At 39.6% G+C, this 19,366-nt stretch overlaps 1 protein-coding gene across 1 annotated transcript in view; it reads right to left on the reverse strand.

Annotated features, from left to right (window-relative positions):
• Positions 1-19,366, reverse strand: part of EPHA10 (EPH receptor A10) — a 1,463,996-nt gene that overhangs the window by 491,715 nt on the left and 952,915 nt on the right. The window contains exon 6 of the mRNA XM_069756914.1: positions 2,687-2,811. Coding sequence (XP_069613015.1) covers positions 2,687-2,811 — 125 coding nt within the window. The remainder of the gene's footprint in view (positions 1-2,686; positions 2,812-19,366) is intronic.

Consider the following 19,366-nt stretch of genomic DNA (forward strand, 5'->3'; position numbering starts at 1 on the left):
TTGCCATGCTTCAATAGCCTCCATGGGAGGCTAGAAGCAGGCACAGCACGATTGGCTCGGCTACATAGCAGCGATCTGCTGTTCGCTGCTATGTAGCAGAAAATCAGGTGTGCTGTGAGCGCCGACCACAAGGTGGCGCTCACAGCTACCGGTGATCAGTAACCATAGAGGTCTCAAGGACCTCTATGGTTACCATTCTGAAGCATCGCCGACCTCCGATCATGTGATGGGGGTCGGCGATGCGATCATTTCTGGCCGCCCGGCCGGATGCGGTAGTTAAATGCCGCTGTCTGCGTTTGACAGCCACATTTAACTAGTTAATAGGCGCGGGCAGATCGCGATTCTGCCCGTGCCTATTACGGGCACATGTCAGCTGTTCAAAGCAGCTGACATGTCCTGGCTTTGATGCGGGCTCACCGCCGGAGCCCGCATCAAAGCGGGGCTTCTGACCTCGGACGTACTATCCGGTCCGAGGTCAGAAAGGACCCTGTGCCACCCTGTTTTTAAAGGGACCAAAAGTAATTGGATAATTGACTCCAAGGCTATTTCATGGTCAGGTGTGGGCAATCCCTTCGTTATGTCATTCACAATTAAGTAGATAAAAGGCCTGGAGTTGATTTGCGGTGTGGTGCTTGCATTTGGAAGGTTTTGCTGTGAAGTGAACATGCGGTCAAAGGAGCTCTCCATGCAGGTGTAACAAGCCATCCTTAAGCTGCGAAAACAGAAAAAACCCATCCGAGAAATTGCTACAATATTAGGAGTGGCAAAATCTACAGTTTGGTACATCCTGAGAAAGAAAGAAAGCACTGGTGAACTCATCAATGCAAAAAGACCTGGGCGCCCACTGAAGACAAGAGTGGGGGAAGATCGGAGAATAATCTCCGTGGTGAAGAGAAACCCCTTCACAACAGCCAACCAAGTGAACAACACTCTCCAGGAGGTCGGCATATCAATATCCAAATCTACCATAAAGAGAAGACTGCATGAAAGTAAATACAGAGGGTTCACTGCACGGTGCAAGCCACTCATAAGCATCAAGAATAAAAAGGCTAGACTGGACTTTGATAAAAAAACATCCAAAAAAGCCAGCACAGTTCTGGAAGAACATTCATTGGACAGATGAAACCAAGATCAACCTCTACCGGAATGATGGAAAGAGAAAAGTATGGTGAAGGCGTGGTACAGCCCATGATCCAAAGCATACCACATCATCTGTAAAACACGGCGGAGGCAGTGTGATGGCTTGGGCATGCATGGCTGCCAATGGCACTGGGTCACTAGTGTTTATTGATGATGTGACACAGGACAGAAGCAGCCGAATGAATTCTGAGGTATTCAGAGACATACTGTGTGCTCAGATCCAGCCAAATGCAGCCAAACTGATTGGTCGACGTTTCATACTACAGATGGACAATGCCCCAAAATATAAAGCCAAAGCAACCCAGGAGTTTATTAAAGCAAAGAAGTGGAATATTCTTGAATGGCCAAGTCAGACACCTGATCCCTATTGAGCAGCATTTTACTTGTTAAAGCCTAAACTTCAGACAGAAAGGCCCAGAAACAGACAGCAACTGAAAACCACCGCAGTGAAGGCCTGGCAGAGCATCAAAAAGGAGGAAACACAGCGTCTGGTGATGTCCATGAGTTCAAGACTTCAGGCAGTCATTGCCAACAAAGGGTTTTCAAACAAGTACTACAAATGAAAATTTTATTTAAAATTATTGAATCTGTCCAATTACATTTGGTCCCTTTAAAAACAGGGTGGCACATGTTAAGGAGCTGAAACTCCTAAACCCTTCATCCAATTTTAATGTGGATACCCTCAAATGAAAGCTGAAAGTCTGAACTTCAACTGCATCTGAATTGTTTTGTTTAAAATTCATTGTGGTAATGTCTATTACCAAAATTAGAAAAATCCTGTCTCTGTCCAAATATATATTGACCTAACTGTATATATAATATATATATATATATATATATATATATATATATATATACATATATATATACATATATATATATGTGTGTGTAGAATTTATGCAGAAGAAAGATATTTCAAATTCTGTAGTTTTGCTGACTTTATAATCACTGACACATGCAGGAGAATTAAGAAAAAAAACGAGTTCGCTCTCCTCATTGTAAATGGTCTAGTCACTTCATTTATGAGAGACTTGCTAAGATTGAGCTTTTCTAATTAATGACTTGTGCGCCTATAGAGTTCCATGTCACAAACTATTAATATCGTTTTGAAATATATATATTTTGTTCATAGTATTTGTAACTTAATGTCCCTTTCCATAAAAGCTGCTGAGAAACATTGCTTTCATATGCGACAATCTAACTCTGATAGGCAATGATATACACAGGTGACGGCTGTGTTATTAATTGCATGCCAATGTGATATCTTATTTAAATAGCTGTTGCTTTTCTTGCTTTGGAAAGGAATATTTAAGGTCTCAATGACAGCATCTTAAAAATAAAATGATGTTTCAGAACACTATTGCAGTTATAGACAACCTATCGGCAGAAAAGTCAAGCGTGATATAAAGCTTTATAATGGTTTGCTTTTCTACTTTCTTACCAATGGTATGAGAAAAAAAAAGTAATTTAACAAAGTTTGACACATGACAGTGATTATAACCCATATTGGCAGGAATAAATGAGGAAATAACAAGTAATATTATACCTTTTCATAGTACTTGATCTCATACTCAGTATTGTTGATGAATGGAAAGGTCGGTTCCTGCCATGATAAGGTGATGCTTTTCTGACCTATTTTGTCCGCCCGAATGTCAGTGATCAGAGACAGTGCTAAAGAGAAAAAAAGCACAAAATTAACTAAGGTTTGTAGGTCAAAAATGTAAGTACTTTCATTTAATCTATCTATCAATCATTTTGATAATTTAAAATGTAATTTGTACTTATAGAATTCACCTCTATATAGGCCTGGGTATGAACTATAGCAGGCATAGATCTACTCCACAATAATAATAAGCTCCAAATGTCAGCACAACAAAGTATTTTTAGAAAACTTTTCACATAGTACAAAATGCAGTAGAACAAGAGGAAGATAAGTAGTGTTAATGTAAGGTAGCACTATAAGCAGATAGTATGAATCCTATCTTAGAGCCATTTCACACTGCGTTCTTCCCCACGTTCAGTGGTGCAATCAGAGCTTTTGTCTCAGTCTCCTACAAAGCGGGATTTGGGCGTATGCTCAGACAGGATAATTGACTATAGTGATGCAGAAGAAGTCATCGTGTGCTCTGTTGAGCATCATTTTCGGCCGTATAAGCCTACTTGAGGCTGGCAGCTAATTCTAGTCTACTATATCTTGGTGTTCGCCTCCCATAGACATATACAACCAAAAATGATACACAACAGAGCACACGAGGACTCCATTTCCACCACTGGCGCAAATGCCTGAATCCCATTTTGCAGCAGATTCTGACTTAAGCCCTTATGGAACCACTGAACATGGGGGAGAACACGAACACAGTGTGAAAGGACACTTATATCCAGACCTGCAATTTTATTATTATTAACAACAAAATAATCTAGTTAATATGACATGGTTCACTAGTAGGCAAATGACATAGAGTAAAACAAAATGATCTACAGTGCATGATGGATGCATTATGTCAATGGATAAAGAGTCCTATTTCACTTAAAAGGTTTCATTTAAATTGAGCTGGGCTTTACATTAATTGGAAAGTACAGATATATCTAACCTTACCTTAACTCTTGCCTTATATCACAAGTTGAGAAGAACAAGAAAACAACCAAGAACATAGCTATAGTTTGTTTGACTTGATTATGCCATTATTGTCTGTATGTGAACACTCATGAGTTGTGGTCTGTAATATACTTTGCTAGCATAACACAATAATATATTACTGGATAGCTAAGTTTAGATGCATATATATTACTGAAACCAGGGAAATCATACATTTAGAATGATGATGTTTACAGTACCCTAAGAAATGTATGATGCCCCCACAAAGACTCCAACAAATATGATGTCCCAGTAGTGCTCCAAACACCGTATGATTACATCTTATCACCATCCTTACATTGTCCCAACAAATCTAAATGCCCAAAAAGTGCCTGCCAACAAATTTTGATGCTGACACAGTGCTCCAAAATCGTATGATGTTTCCATAGTGCACATAAAATAATATAATGCTGCTCCAGTACAATTTCAGCACCACACAGTGCCTTCCACATTTTATGCAGCCACTGTGCCTTCAACACTGTATTATGATGTCACAAAAGTGACCCCAACACAGTATTAAGCCTCCAGTCACTCTCCACAATATGATCTTCCCACAGCACGATGACGCTCAAAACTTCCACATAGTTTGATTGGCTCACAGCACCCCACACACAGTAAAATACCTATACAGTCACTTTTGGCACAGTATGACAATAACCGTCACTTAGTATGATGACTCTCACAGCAACCACACAGTGAGAGGCTCCCATTGAATAATGTTGTCAGTTACCCATAACAATAGGATGGCCCAATAGCCCCACACACGTATAATGGCCTCACAGCCCTATACACAGTATAGTCTCTATAGAGTATGTTGCCCCCACAGTCCACACATATAGTATGCTTTCATAACTCCCCACAAAGTATGATACCCCACAGCTCCCCCAAAGTATACCACCACAAGTACTGACTGAAAAAAATTAAAATATTCTACTCATCTGGCTGCAGTTCATTGATTTGCTGCTCCAGTTTAATATCATTGCACCTATCTCACTGAGACTCTGACACACTGACTGAATGGTTGAACAGAGAGCCAACAACTACCTGTTCCACCAATGTATACAATGGAATCTAAATCCTAAGGCTGCAGATACCATTAACATCAAAATACTAGGAGGGGTGAGGTATTGCCATTTTGAATGCCTCCCCCCACCAACCCATCTATCATGGATCATGGCTTATCTGCATAAACATTCATCGATGAATTTCTAGAAAATAAGGAAACAGACTTATACCACAAAGGAATAGAGGTAGAGATAGACATCATCAGCATTCCAGAAGCCTTACTCAGATGATGTTTGTGGTCTAATAACCTTCTGACTGGTTCCCTTTATTGCTTTTGCTGCAACATAATTGAGTAGCAACTAGTGGTGATTAATTTGGTAGACATTTTGGACATCTGGAAAAACACAATAATATTTAAAGATAGGATAATATGTAAACCACAAATTATTCTAACTTTACCTTCAAATCATAGTAGAAATTTATCAGCCCCCCCCCATGCCCTCCAACACAGCAGCATTCACATGTGTTAGTAAATTCCCTGCCTATCCAGCCTTTAAAAATGTTATCCACGTACATCCATGTTTAATTTTTTTTTATAACCTCCTCTTTTCTTATACTAATAGGGCCTATGACTAGTCAATGGGATGTGAGTTTCCCCAGACTCATTGACTCTCTTTGCATATTAGTATTCCTCTGAAGCCAGGAAGTGTACACCCGGCTTCAAAAGCTCGATAGTGCTGCCTAATAGAGCCATATACATGTGCAAGATTTGCAGGGGAGCTGGCAATGATGCTGGCTCTTGAAAATCCTGTTATCACGTAGACAGGCGTGTTATAACATACACAGAGAATCAACCAGTCTGGGAAAACTAACGCTCCATCAACTAGTCAAAGGCCTAATTTTCATAGGAAAAGTGGAGGTCATAAAAACATTTTTTAAACATGGATATACAGTTGTGCTCAAAAGTTTTCATACCCCGGTAGAATTTTTGCTTTCTTGGCCTTTTTTCAGAGAATATAAATGATAACACCAAAACTTTTTCTCCACTCATGGTTAGTGGTTGAGAGAACCCATTAATCGTCAAACTACTGTGTTTTCTCTTTTTAAATCATAATGACAACCCAAAACATCCAAATGACCCTGATCAAAAGTTCACATACCTCATTTCTTATTACCGTGTATTGCCCCCTCTAATATCAATGGAAGCTTACATAACAAAGCATAAGTGGAAAAAATAAAACGTAACTTTTATTATTATGAAAGCCACACAAAAAAACAAAACCAAGCACCCAGGTGAATAAAAGCTGGGGCATAGTCTCAACCAAATGGTATGGTAACCACAGAAACTGATTATCCCCTCACAGGATTAAATGATTTCAACTCTAGAGTATTAGTGAAATCAAATTGAACTAGGATATAACCTGTGAAAAAGCTGGAGTCAGGAAACCATATATAACATTCAGCATCATATACCTAGTTACATGTAAAAACAATTGATTACCAGCAATGAAAGCATATGATATCGCCAGTGCTACTGGTGGCTATATACATAGTAAAAAAGGAACAATCTCACCAGTTCTAGGGTGTAGGCAAAGAAGCACCGGATAACCTCTGGTCAGGGGATAATCCGGAAAAGAAGAGATGACAGTCCCTATGTCAATCCCTATGGGGCTATCAGTAAGCTATCCTCAAAGCTCCTGCCCTTACAAGGGCAGTCCACAGCTACCCCTGTATACACATGCCCTGCACTCTCCCTGTATAGTCCGTCCCAACGTGTTTCATCCAAGCTAATTCTTCAGGGTACTTGCTTGTGCATGGAGATAAAGTGCCTATGTGCTAAAAAGGAGGGACATAAAGTCCTGCCACCCTCTATGCTGTCCTGCAGAGAGTGGAGAAGGCGTAGGGCTTGTATTTAAATAGAAGAAGCGGTGTGGAAAAAACATACATACATGACCACTTCCCTTAGGGTAGTCATGTGGCAGCTGTAAGTAACCATAGCGATGTTAAAAACAGTAACATGTGCAAGACCTACTATTAGATGGCGTCCTGCCGTTCTACCACACAAGGAGCCCACGTGGCTACCCGCATTCCCAGTGCACTTACGATGCACGCCAAGGACCATGAGGCCAGCAACCCCCAGATGGGGAACAGCAGGCGCTTCTTGTCCTGCGTACTGACGCCGACACCGAGCGTTCCCGGGCAACGGAGACACCACACAAATGGTGCCGCTAAAACTTCAATGGAAGCTTGCAGTCTTTTGAGGTAGATGTAGATGAGGTTCTTTATTTTCTCAAATGGGAAAGCTGCCCACTCTTCTTGGCAAAAAGCCTCCAGGTCCTGTAAATTCCTGGGCTGTCTAGCATGAACTGCACGCTTGAGATCTCCCCAGAGTGGCTCAATGATATTGAGGTCAGGAGACAGAGATGACCACTCTAGAACCTTCACTTTGTTCTGCTGTAGTCAATGACAGGTCAACTTGTGTTTTGGATCGTTGCGATTTTTGAGCGTCCAAGTATGTCCCATGCAAAGCTTCCCGGGCTGATGAGTGTAAATTTGTCTCCAGTGTTTGTTGATAATGCACTGCATTCATCTTTCCTTCAATTTTGACCAAGTTTCCTGTGCCTTTGTAGCTCATACATCCTCAAAACATCAGCGATCCACCTCCGTGCTTTACAGTAGGAATGGTGTTCCTTTCATCATAGGCCTTGTTGACCTCTTTCCAAATGTAACATTTATGATTGAGGCCAAAAGTGCAACTTTGGTCTCATCACTGCAAATGATCTTGTTCCAGAAGTTTTGAGGCTTGTCTCTGTACTGTTTGCATATTGTAGGTGAGATACTTTGTGGCATTTGCGCAGTAATGGCTTTCTTCTAGTGACTCGACCATGCAGCCGATTTTTCTTCAAGTGCCTCCTTATTGTGCATCTTGAAACAGCCACACTGCTAGTTTTCAGAGAGTCCTGTATTTCAGCTGATGTTATTTGTGGGTTTTTCTTTGCATCTGAACAATTTTCCTGGCAGTTGTTGGTCTACCTGACCGTGGTTTTGGTTTTACAGAGCCCCTGATTTTCACATTGTTAATCACAGTTTGAATGCTGCTGAAGAAGCATGCCCAATGGAAGAAGCATTCTGCAAAATGGCGCTGTCGGAGTGAGAGCGAGTGGCAGCTGAGACCCGCACACACAGCACTCATCACATTTGATCCTCATTTATTTAGTTCATTCCTCATTTGCACTGATTGGCATTGGATTTTGGTGCAACTTCTTGCACTGTGTGTCATATGTCTACCTTTCCTTTTTGCCCATGCACTTGTCACTTTCTCATTGAGCTTTGGCTGTATACATTTAACATTTATTTTACTGATTCATAATGAATTTTACTATTATGCACTATGCACTTTACATGTTGTTTATGAATTGGCATTGATCAAACAGTCCATTTTCTCAATTGAAGGTAATAATAATAATAGTAATAATTTTATTTATATAGCGCCAACATACTCTGCAGCGCTTTACAAATTATAGAGCAGATTTGTACAGACAATAGACATTACAGCATAACAGAAATCACAGTTCAAAATAGATACCAAGAGGAATGAGGGCCCTGCTCGCAAGCTTACAAACTATGAGGAAAAGGGGAGACACGAGAGGTGGATGGTCCTTGCCTTTATCAGTGGAGACCTGCTGCATCCTGCTAAATGTGCATTTGTCATCAGACAGGATTTTGGGAAGTCTGTATCTCATGGTATGTGTTTTTTTCATTTTTTTTCTATGTTAGCTTTTTTTATATTAGTGGTAGGACACGCAAGTAATGAGGAGGACCCTTGACGTTGGGTTGCGAGCTTATCTATTTTGGCCAAAATATTATCCAATACCTCATTAAATGTATTTACCATATGCATTAATTTTTTGCACTTTTTATCATATCATTTTTTTTGCAAGATGTGGCCAGGCCTCTTTTTGTTGGCTTGGTTCATTGGGGCGTCTATCCTTGTGTGTTGCATACTATAGTGCTGGGCATCCTGCCTGGTAATACAAGGGCATCATTAATAGGCTGCAAGCCAGACACTGTGCATCACACTTACCTTTGTGACTGGCGTCCTATGCAAGCTATATCAATGTCCATTTTTTCTACTAGGCAGCCAACCCCTCCAAGCCCCTTGCCTTTATCAGTGGAGGCCTGCTGCATCCTAATAAATGTGCATTTGTCATCAGACAGGGTTTTGGGAAGGCCGTATCTTATGGAATGAGTTTTTTAAGGTCCTGCCTTCCCCATTTTTACTCAATTTTACTATAAGACTGTGTTAATATATACATATGTGAATGCTGCTGGTTGGGAGGGCATGATGGAACTGACAGGTTCCTTTTAACCAAGGAAAAGAATTAATTTGATTATTATATTTCTTTAAATAAGTTTTATCCAGTTATAGTGGACACACTTTAACCCTGGATATTATTCATAAATAGAATTCCTGAGTAAGGGAAATTTAAAAGACAATTTTAGGAGCCAGGAGCTTCATGTTTTAACAAGATTGGTGTTTATGGTCTAGATGTCTAAAATATTTTTGTTTAGTTGGATAATGACTGACATTTATTACATTTTGCAATCAGTAAAATACATCTCCTGGCATCTGATGTGTTTTTTGAAAAGATATGTCTAAATGACTATGATGCCACAAACATTGGCAATTATTTCCTGTTCATAAGGGAATCTGTTTGCCAAGTCATAAAGTAGCTCACCAGAATGTGTGGTCTATTGAATAATTAAATGGTTATTTAATAACTCTATATGTAAATTGTTTTGCTAAATAGGTGCTTGAAAAATGTCATGTAGTAGACAGTATAACAAGAAAAAAGCTGTTAGCTTCACAATTTTCTTACAAGCAACACATACAGAATGGTGTTAAATTATGTAATTTATCAAGTAAACATGTCAACACATGAAATATAGCAATCTGATGTATCTTATATCTATATAGCTTTGCAATTATGATATATTTTTCATTCTGTAGCTTATGCATGATAAAACCTTTAATACAAAAAGTAAATGTCTAGAAAAGATCCACTTCTTTATGTCCTCTTCATCTACATGGTGGACTATGTTCAAGACAACTGGTTCATTTAAGTATTCCCAGGAAGCTGTGTGCTGTACAGTCTTTACTTGTTATATTCATCCAATAATATAGGATTAATAAAGCATTGTGTTGCTGAATAATTTTTCCTTTTTGGTATTTCTGAAAAAAAAAGTATAATTGGCAGTCCTAAATGTTGGGGTGTCCTGTTATCAAAGATTATACCAAAAAATAGGGAAACTGTCTCTAAAGATTTAATGTTTTCTTAAAACAATTTTAATTTTAATACTGTATAAAGATACAAAATGGAAAAGCTACGGAAAGGAACAATATACATATAAAGTGCCTTGCGAAAGTATTCTGCCATCTTTTCTTACTTTTGCCATGCTTCAATTGCCTCCATGGGAGGCTAGAAGCTGGTACAACTCGATCGGTTTTGCTGCATAGAGGCGAAGCATAGATCGCCTCTATGTAGTAGAATTACAGACTTGCTATGAAGGCCAACCACAGGGTGGCGCTCGCAGCAAACCGGCATCAACAACCATCGAGGTTTCAAAGAGACCTCTGGTTGCTATGGCGACGCACCCGAGTTACTGTTTTTTGGTCGCCACGACATTACATTAAAATGCAATAACAGGCGATCAAAAGAACATATCTGCACCAACATGGTATCACTAAAAATGTCAGCTCGGCACACAAAAAATGAGCCCTCGCCCGACCCCAGATCACGAAAAATGGAGACGCTACGGGTATTGGAAAATTGTGCAATTTTTTTTAACAAAGTTTGGAATTTATTTTCACCACTAAGATAAAAAATAACCTAGACATGTTTGATGTCCTTGAACTCGTAATGACCTGGAGAATCATAATGGCAGGTCAGTTTTAGCATTTAGTGAACCTAGCAAAAAAGCCAAACAAAAACCCCTAATGGGATTGCACTTTTTTGCAATTTCACGGCACTTGGAATTTTTTTCCCCATTTTCTTGTACAAGACATGGTAAAACCAATGATGTTTTTCAAAAGTGCAACTTGTCCCGCAAAAAATAAGTCCTGACATGGTCATATTGATGGAAAAATAAAAAAGTTATGGCTGTGGGAAGGAGAGGAGCGAAAAACGAACACGGAAAAATGGAAAATCCCAAGGTCATGAAGGAGTTAATCAATATTTCACAGATCACAAGAACAATTTCCAAAATTTTGACAAGTTTTGAGTTTTATAGAACATGTGTTTTAACCCATAACATGAAAGTAAGGCTAATACTATAGCTTTCATTGGAAAAATTTTAAATTTTACTGAAATGATTTGATGTAAAAATGAAAACACTTAAGATTAAAAACTACTACGCTTAGTGTTAGGACTGGCAGAATGCAACAAATAATAATATTAAAGAATATGAGGTGCGTTTGCAGTCCGGGGTCCACCGTCCAGAGATGGCACCTGCTGCTGAGTAATGGCGGATGGACGCTTGCTCAGATGTGAGTTAGACCTCATCCAGTGTGAATGGAAGTGAACTCTGTTGCTTCACAGAGTCACCATAATTGCACTGCGCCCTGTTAGCAGTCATAGTGTGCAGCGGAAAGACACTAGTGGGATCCCTATGAATTACCCCCTCCAAACTGGTGATTGGACTCGCTCTGACCCTCGGTGGCTTTTGAGCCCGCGCCGGAGGACGCCCTGATTCAGATGCTGAGTACAAGCCGGAATTCCCACCCTACTTTGACCAGCTGTCTGGAAAGCGCACTGATTGCGCACGGTGCCGGAAAGACGGGCACTGCAAATAGATACTGAAATGTGTGCTTAGTGTGCAAGTACCACTGTCAGTCGCTAGGTAGCTTCCACCATTCGCGAGCAGTCATCAACACAAGGAATGGGAATGATTAAGGAGCTTTCATCCATCGACAGACATTTATCTACACACACACATATCAAGTCTGTACTAGCACATGGCCGTGGGGCCATGCAAACCTTTTATAGCTGTAGCACTCAAGGACCTTCCTGGTGGTCCAATAGGAGCTGCTACAGGACCTGAGCGTGTGAGCCCTGACCTTCAAAGGGAGGTCATCCTGTGGGCATGCTCAGTATGGGAAAAGCAGGACTTAGTCCCTGAAATGCTTGCTCGCTGCTGATCAATACTGGCTACAAAGGCTGAGCCTGGAAAGGCAGCAGTAACCAAGTGGACAGTATCAGCTTGAGCCAGACATTGGGACCGACGTCTCTGCTAAGCAGGCTCCACTGCAGCTGGCGGAGAATGGGAGACCACAGCGGACATAGTTCGAGATTCCCTCTGTGCAGCGGTGGGAACTCGACTCCTAACACTTAGTACTTTGCACAATTTGTCTCTTCAGAATTTCCCACGTGTGTTTTGGTTGTATTCGAAGCAGGAGACATACTTGGCCACTGAATCACTTTCACCTTGTTTTTCTTCAGAAATACAGTAGATGAGTGTTTTGTATCATTGTTGGAAAGAAAGTGCATGTCTACCAAGGGTACAGAGGGATGGCAGCATCTTCTTTTTCAATATAGAGCAGTAAATCTGTGAATTTATGATACCATCAATAAAATGTAGGTCTGAATGAGTGCTTCTGGTGTTGGGGAACTACAGTACATTTTATTGATAGTATCAGGAATTCACAGATGTACTGTTCTAAATTGAAAGGGAAGATGCTACCATAATTCCATGCCCTTGGCAGATGTGCATTTTTCCAACATGACAAAGATCCACAACACACGTATTTATAAATAAGAACAGAGTGAAAGGGATTCAGTGGTCAAGTATGTCTCCTGATCTGAACCCAACCGAACATCTATGGGGAATTCGGAAGTAGTCCAAGTAGTGAACACCCCTGTTTTAATTTATAGATTGTAGAAACTATAACAATAGCAACTATTCCTGTTAGACATTGAAAGAAGTCCAATCCTAACATCATATTACTAAAGCAGACCTTTAGTTCCATTTACCAAAACATCAGAGAAATGCATGTTGACTTTTTTTAATAGATGGCAAATCCCAATTGACTCAATTCAGTTTTAAAAGAATACATGAAAGGTTTTTCTACACTTTACTTAACCAGAAACCAAGATAACATTTCCAAATGTGACCAGAGTTCAAAACTAAAACAAGACAAAATGGAGAATAGCAGTCAACTAAAACTGTTGTTTTACTAATCAAAAACCAAAAAGTAGTGTTAATATTTCAATAGATATGGCAAAGTCAAGCCTAGTTTTGATTTCTTCTTTTATATACATTATTAGAACATCTTTTCTACTATTCTTAATTTTGCTAATAGTCCAATTTTAATTCCACTAAATTAATTATTATTTATTTTCCATAACGTCTGAATGAGATCCATATCCTTTAAAGTCAATAAATAGAGAAAACTGCATAGACCCTTCATAATTCAATGCTTGGTCATTTACTTCAAAAATACATCACTAGACATATCATTTGATAGACTTCAAGCATTAACTGATCTAGTTCAGTGATACTCTAGAATTATAGACTTTTACACTGGACTATACTAACCCACTTGTCTTAGTGTGCCAACAATTTTGTCTGTTCACCATCTGCTTCCCAATGAAATTCACTTAGACCTTGCTAGACAGAAGCACAATGGCATCTTTCACCTGTGAGTTTTCCAAGAGCACAGTAAACAGCCTGTTGTGAGACTTTTCCGCAGGCTTCACTTCAGCCACTTTGGTACTATGTATTTCTTGCATTGAACAAGCTGCTTTAGCTTCCAGAACACTTTGCCTTCTAAAAGACAAGCAACTCAAGTCTCTTTCTCATCTCTTTGCCTCTCCTGGAAAAGCAGTCTTTTAACAATTGAATACTCTAATCCAGGGTCTTCAGGCACACACCACATAATTACCATTTGCTAAAGCATTTTAGCACTAAACCACTGCAGTTTATTTTTTAGCTACACATAGCAGGGCCAGCCCCAGATCCTGAAAAATGTAGACGCTATGGGACACGGAAAATGGGGCCATTTTTTAATTTAAACTTTGGATTTTTTTTTGACCACTTAAATAAAAAAGAATCTAGACATGTTTGGCATCTATAAACTCATAATGACCTGGAGAATCATAATGGTCAGTTTTTGCATTTAGTGAACATGGTAAAAAAAAAAAACAATTGTGGAATTGTACCTTTTTTGCAATTTCACCGCTCTTGGAATTTGTTTACCATTTTCGAGTACTCAACATGGTAAAATCAATGATGCTTTTCAAAATTACAACTCGTCCCACTAAAAAAAGCCCTCAAATGGCCATATTGACTGAAAAATAAAGACGTTATGCCTCAGGGAAGAAGGGGAGCAAAAAAAGGAGACATAAATACTGCATACCCCAAGATTGTGAAGTTAAATTAAAAAAAAACCTATATGTTTTGAATCACTATAATTATACTGACTTGGAGAATCATGTACTGAGGTCATATTTATCTCACCATGAATGCAGTCAAAACAAAACCAAAAAAACAATTGCAAAATTGTCAGGGGGGGGGGTTGTCATTTTTATCACATTTTGAATTTTCTTCCTGTTTTCCAATACATTGAATGCTAAAAAGAAATAGTGTCATTAATAGCTGCAATTTGTCAGGAAAAGAGCACTGATTCATATATAGAGATGAGCGAACCCGAACTCTGTCCGATGCTGAACTCCGAACACAGACTTCTGAAATTCTGTATTACTGTTTGGGAGTTTGAGGAGGAGAGCGAGGAGAGAAAGAGAAAGATTTTACAGCTTCAAAGTTTAAGTCTATGGGGTTTCTATGGGGGACCCAAACAAAACATTGAACTAAAGTTTGGTCAAACCAGACAAACTCGAACTTCCACGGGTCCACTCATCCCTTCTCTTATGGTTTTGTGTGCAGAAAATAAAAAAGTTGTGGACACTGGAAAAAGGGCAGGAAAAAATGAAAGTGCAAATATGGAAAGATGCCCAATCAGGAAGGAGTTAAACTTGAATCAAAGGAGAACATTGGCCTCTAATAATAAGATTTGTGGAAAGACTTCACAGCTCTTTCTTTTAAGATGCTGCCATTTGGTCTGTATTTACTACTAGGCCAAAAATGTGGCCAAAATAATGTGAACGAAGTGCCTCTTCAGAATATTACTCAATGTTAACAAGCTTGTTAGACCTTTCAATGCCTCAGGTACATGTTAAAGCCCTCTCGTTTTTGCATTTGGAAATTGAACTGTGGATTGAGGAGAATATATTTTATGAACTCCCAATCATAGTAGCAATAAATCCTCAGAGTTCCAGTGTTTGCCCTGAAACATCAGCATCTGCACTAAACTCCAGTAAAACCTGCCAACTAAAATGATGATAAATTAACTTTGACAAGCAAAGGGGACGCTAGAGGGGTATTGTAAAAGCAAGCTCTCTGCCAATGTATTCTTCAACCTTTCCGTTCCACCAATGCAGCAGAGCTAATCATGCGAAGACTGAGTGGTGTTTATTGACTTTATGAATTTCATGGATTTATAAAAGCACTATTTAAGCCTCACAAGTCACTTGTATTATCCAGTTTTATTATCACACATCAGTTGTAAAGTAATAAATTATTCACTATTCTGTAGATAACGATCTTGTATAATCCATTAACATGTTAGTATTTTTAGTTTTTGTAAGCATTACATTTAATTCACAGGTTCACCAAATGAGTTTTAAACTGACAACTATATTAAAAGGGAATTTACATGAACTTTAGGAAGCATTTATAAACACTTGTAAATGTTAAAAATAATTCCCTCTTAGCAGGATCTACATATATTTAAAGGGAACCTGTCACTCAATTTGTGCTTCCAACCCACGGGCAGCATGAATCAGAGTCCGGCTGTACGATGGAGCCAATTATGTATTTCTCTGAAACACCGGTGGACTATAGGGAAAGACCAGACTATTCCAGGGCCACCTGCTCTCTGTGCCCTGACTGACAGGTACAGTATGTACATACTTCGGAAAGACCTGTCAGTCACTTGGAGCAGAACCAGGAAGCGGAGGACTAATCTGGTCTTTCCCTATATTTCCCAGTCATTTCTTCAAACTACAGAACTAGGGTTTGATTAATGGTGCCCATGATTTCGGCAGCATGAATCAATTGACAGGCTAACTTTAAAGACTACTTCATCTCTCATAGCCTTATAGATGTATGAATAGGCGAGAAAATACATACAATATTCAGTCTTGGGAAAATATCTCTTATAAGATCACTTTATTCTATTCCGAAATCTTTTATCTCTTGATGATAAACATACTTTTTTTTCCAAGATGGCCTCATAATTTTTTCTATAATGCTTCTATATGTGAAGTTATCCAACCATCATATACATAAAGTCCTATCCAAGAGTCCATTAGGAGTATAGGTTAGGAAATGTGAACAGTTATTCACAATAAGAGGATTTTTCCATTGGAAAATTCAGACACACTACACCTTCACACATTTATTAAGTATAGGAGAATACTATTACACATCTAATAAATATTATTTATCTTCCATGTCTTCATTTGTGACATTCATTGAAATAAGACACCTACATTTACCCAGTGCTTATTCTCCTTAATGTACACCCCATACGTAGCCCTAAATTTGCTGATCTAAATATTAATGATTATGACCATTGTTATTTATCTGGCTGGATCCAATGATACAAACAAAATTCTATTTTCTATTTGAAATTGCTTTTGATCTTATAAAAAGTACATAGAAGCAATGGGATGACCCCAGCAATAGTTGGAAATCATAGCAGATAACATGGATAGATGGATGTCTGATGTAACTCACACAGCAGTAGAAACAGAAAATGAATTAGGAAAGAATACAACTTTGTACAATCTGGCAAAGTCAAAATAGGCTAAAATTGAATTATTGACAGTGGGCTGTGAGCATGGAGATCAAAACAGATATAATAGGAAGCAATTGGGAAAAATGGAGGATAGAGAGTAGGGGGAGGAGATGGATGAGAAAAATAAAAGGTGAGGATGTTCATCCCAGCAAGCATAATGCAAAGGAATAAAGTACGTGCTTAATGAAAAATACAAATAGATGTCGCATCCTGTCATGCCAGGGCATATTCGATCCATGAAGCCCATCTCTGAATAAATTTGTCATGTTTTTCAAATAAAATGCTGAACAATTTTTCATTACTCATAAATCTGTTAAATTCCGGACCTGACTTGTTGTAGGGATGTATTGTTTCCTCCATAAATGTGCAATGCTTTGCAGAGATAAACCAGAAAGTAAGGAGTCAAAAATGTGTATGAGTGGTCTGGCATGTTGTAATGTGAGAGGGTGATGTTAGATGTCGAATTCCCACCGCTGCTTAGGGGGAATCTTGAACCATGTCCGCTGCTGTCTCCCATTCTTCCCCAGCTGGAGTGGAGCCTGTTCAGCAGAGACGTCGGTCCCAGCATCTGGCTCAGCCTGATACTGTGTGTCTGGATACAGCTGCCTTTCCAGGCTTTGCCTTTGTAACCAGCATCAGCGGCGAGCAGACGTTCAATGGACTAAGTCCTGCTTTTCGTCTAATGAGCATGCCCACGGGACGACTTCTCACTTGAGGTCAGAGGTCACATGCTCAGGTCCAGTAGTGGCTCCGATTGGACCACTGGGAAGGTCCCGGAAGTCTACATCTATAAAAGGCTCCCATGGCCGCTCGGCCATGAGCTAGTATGAACCTGATTAGGTGTGTGTGCTGTGTGTGACTGGTGAAAGCCCTTAAATGATCCCCAACCTCTTGGTTGTTGTTTGGGCACTAGGATGAGTGGAGCAAACCGTCAGCACCATATCTAGGCGGCACAGCCGCGTTTATACCACCGGTCAGCGTAGGGTGGGAATTCCCGCTTGAACTCAGCATCTAAATCAGGGCGTCCTCAGGCGTGGGCTCAAGAGCCACTGAGGGTCAGAGCGAGTCCAGTCACCAGTTTAGTGGGGGCGATTCATAGGGATCCCACTAGCGCCTACCAGCTCCACCCTGTGACTGCTAACAGGGCACAGCATACCTTCAGCGACTCTGTGAAGCAACAGAGTTCGCTTCAATTCACACTGAGTGAAGTTTAACCCACATGTGTTCACCCGCCATCTTGTTCCGCCATTACTTAGCAGCAAGTTCCATCTCTGTATGGTGGACCCAGGGCTGCGAACGCACCTTATTACTACCTTTCTATTATGCGGTCAGTTCCGCCAGCCCTAACAGGTGATCCAGGTATCATGGCATAATGATCTGAAGATTTTTGCTCTCTTTCCTTTGCCGTCCCCTTCCACATTATTTGTAAACTATTTTGAGAAAATTTAAAAGAAAGAAAACTGATTCTTTAAAGGGAATCTGTGAACAAGTTCTTGATACCTCATCTGAGAGAATCATTATGTAGGAAAAGAGACCCCAATTCCAGTGATGTATCACTCAGTTTAATGGATGCAGCAGTTGTGACACAATCAACGTTTATAGATGCAGCAAGTCACAAAGCTAACTCCACCCATCTCATAGCTTTCTGTGTATGTTATCAATTGAGAGTGAGCTGCTTATCACAGGAGGGGGTGGAGTTTCATGAATTGGTAGAAGGCAGCTAGCCTGGGCAATAATAATGACCTAGCGATAAAACCTTTATTGTAAGTAAAGAAGCACTCAGCCTGATAAATGAAACATCTCCGAACTCAGTGTTTTATCCCCTACCTCAAGCTGCCCTCAGATTACTTAAGAAACACCTGTCAACAGATTCCCTTTAAATAGTTTGTTTTTTTATTCTTTTACGTGAAAAAAGGATTTGCTATGTGAAGATTGCACAAGTTGTAAATGGTAATTGCTGCAGATAACAATAGAACTTTGCTAAGGAAAAAGCAGGCACACATCACTATTTTTGCATGCTGTAAAAATCAATCACTTTTTAAAAGCCTTAATGTGTGAAAGCTGCTATTTAAAGTAGAAAAAAGAAAAGCCTTTTTCACATGAACTTTGGATAGTCTGTAAAAGTCACTGAATGCTTCATTATGCAGGCCAAATGCAATAAAACAGGCAGAGGAAATCTAACTACCATCTTTTTTTCTTGTCCACTCACGACTGATTTTTGCTAAAGATGCCTATTCCCAAATTCCGATTTTTTAACCACATGTGTACCACTAGTAGATAGTGGGAATATCAATGCAGTCTTCATATAAATGAACCTGCAGAGTGAAAGGTTGTTTGGATCTTTATGCAGTCACCATGGCTGTCAATGTCACCAATTCAGTCTTCTTCAATGGCGTACACAGACGGAACTGGGTATACAGATGGTGATAAATAATACATTTCTCATTTCTACAAAAGGTTTTATCTGAGACTGAAGGCTCTCATACACATTGTTAAAAGTTGGCCAATCTGAGAAAACGATAAGGTGGTATGAAAACATTCCTTGTTCTGCAGTCAGACAGCAGCTTACTCTGCTTAGTACATAGAAAACACATGTACAGTATGTGCGAAGGAAAAAAAAGTGGAAAATCCACGCTGTTGGTAGAGTATAGTAAAACCAGGATCCCACT

The sequence above is a fragment of the Ranitomeya imitator genome, chromosome 3, assembly GCF_032444005.1.
Source record: "Ranitomeya imitator isolate aRanImi1 chromosome 3, aRanImi1.pri, whole genome shotgun sequence".
Taxonomy (NCBI): Eukaryota; Metazoa; Chordata; class Amphibia; order Anura; family Dendrobatidae; genus Ranitomeya; species Ranitomeya imitator.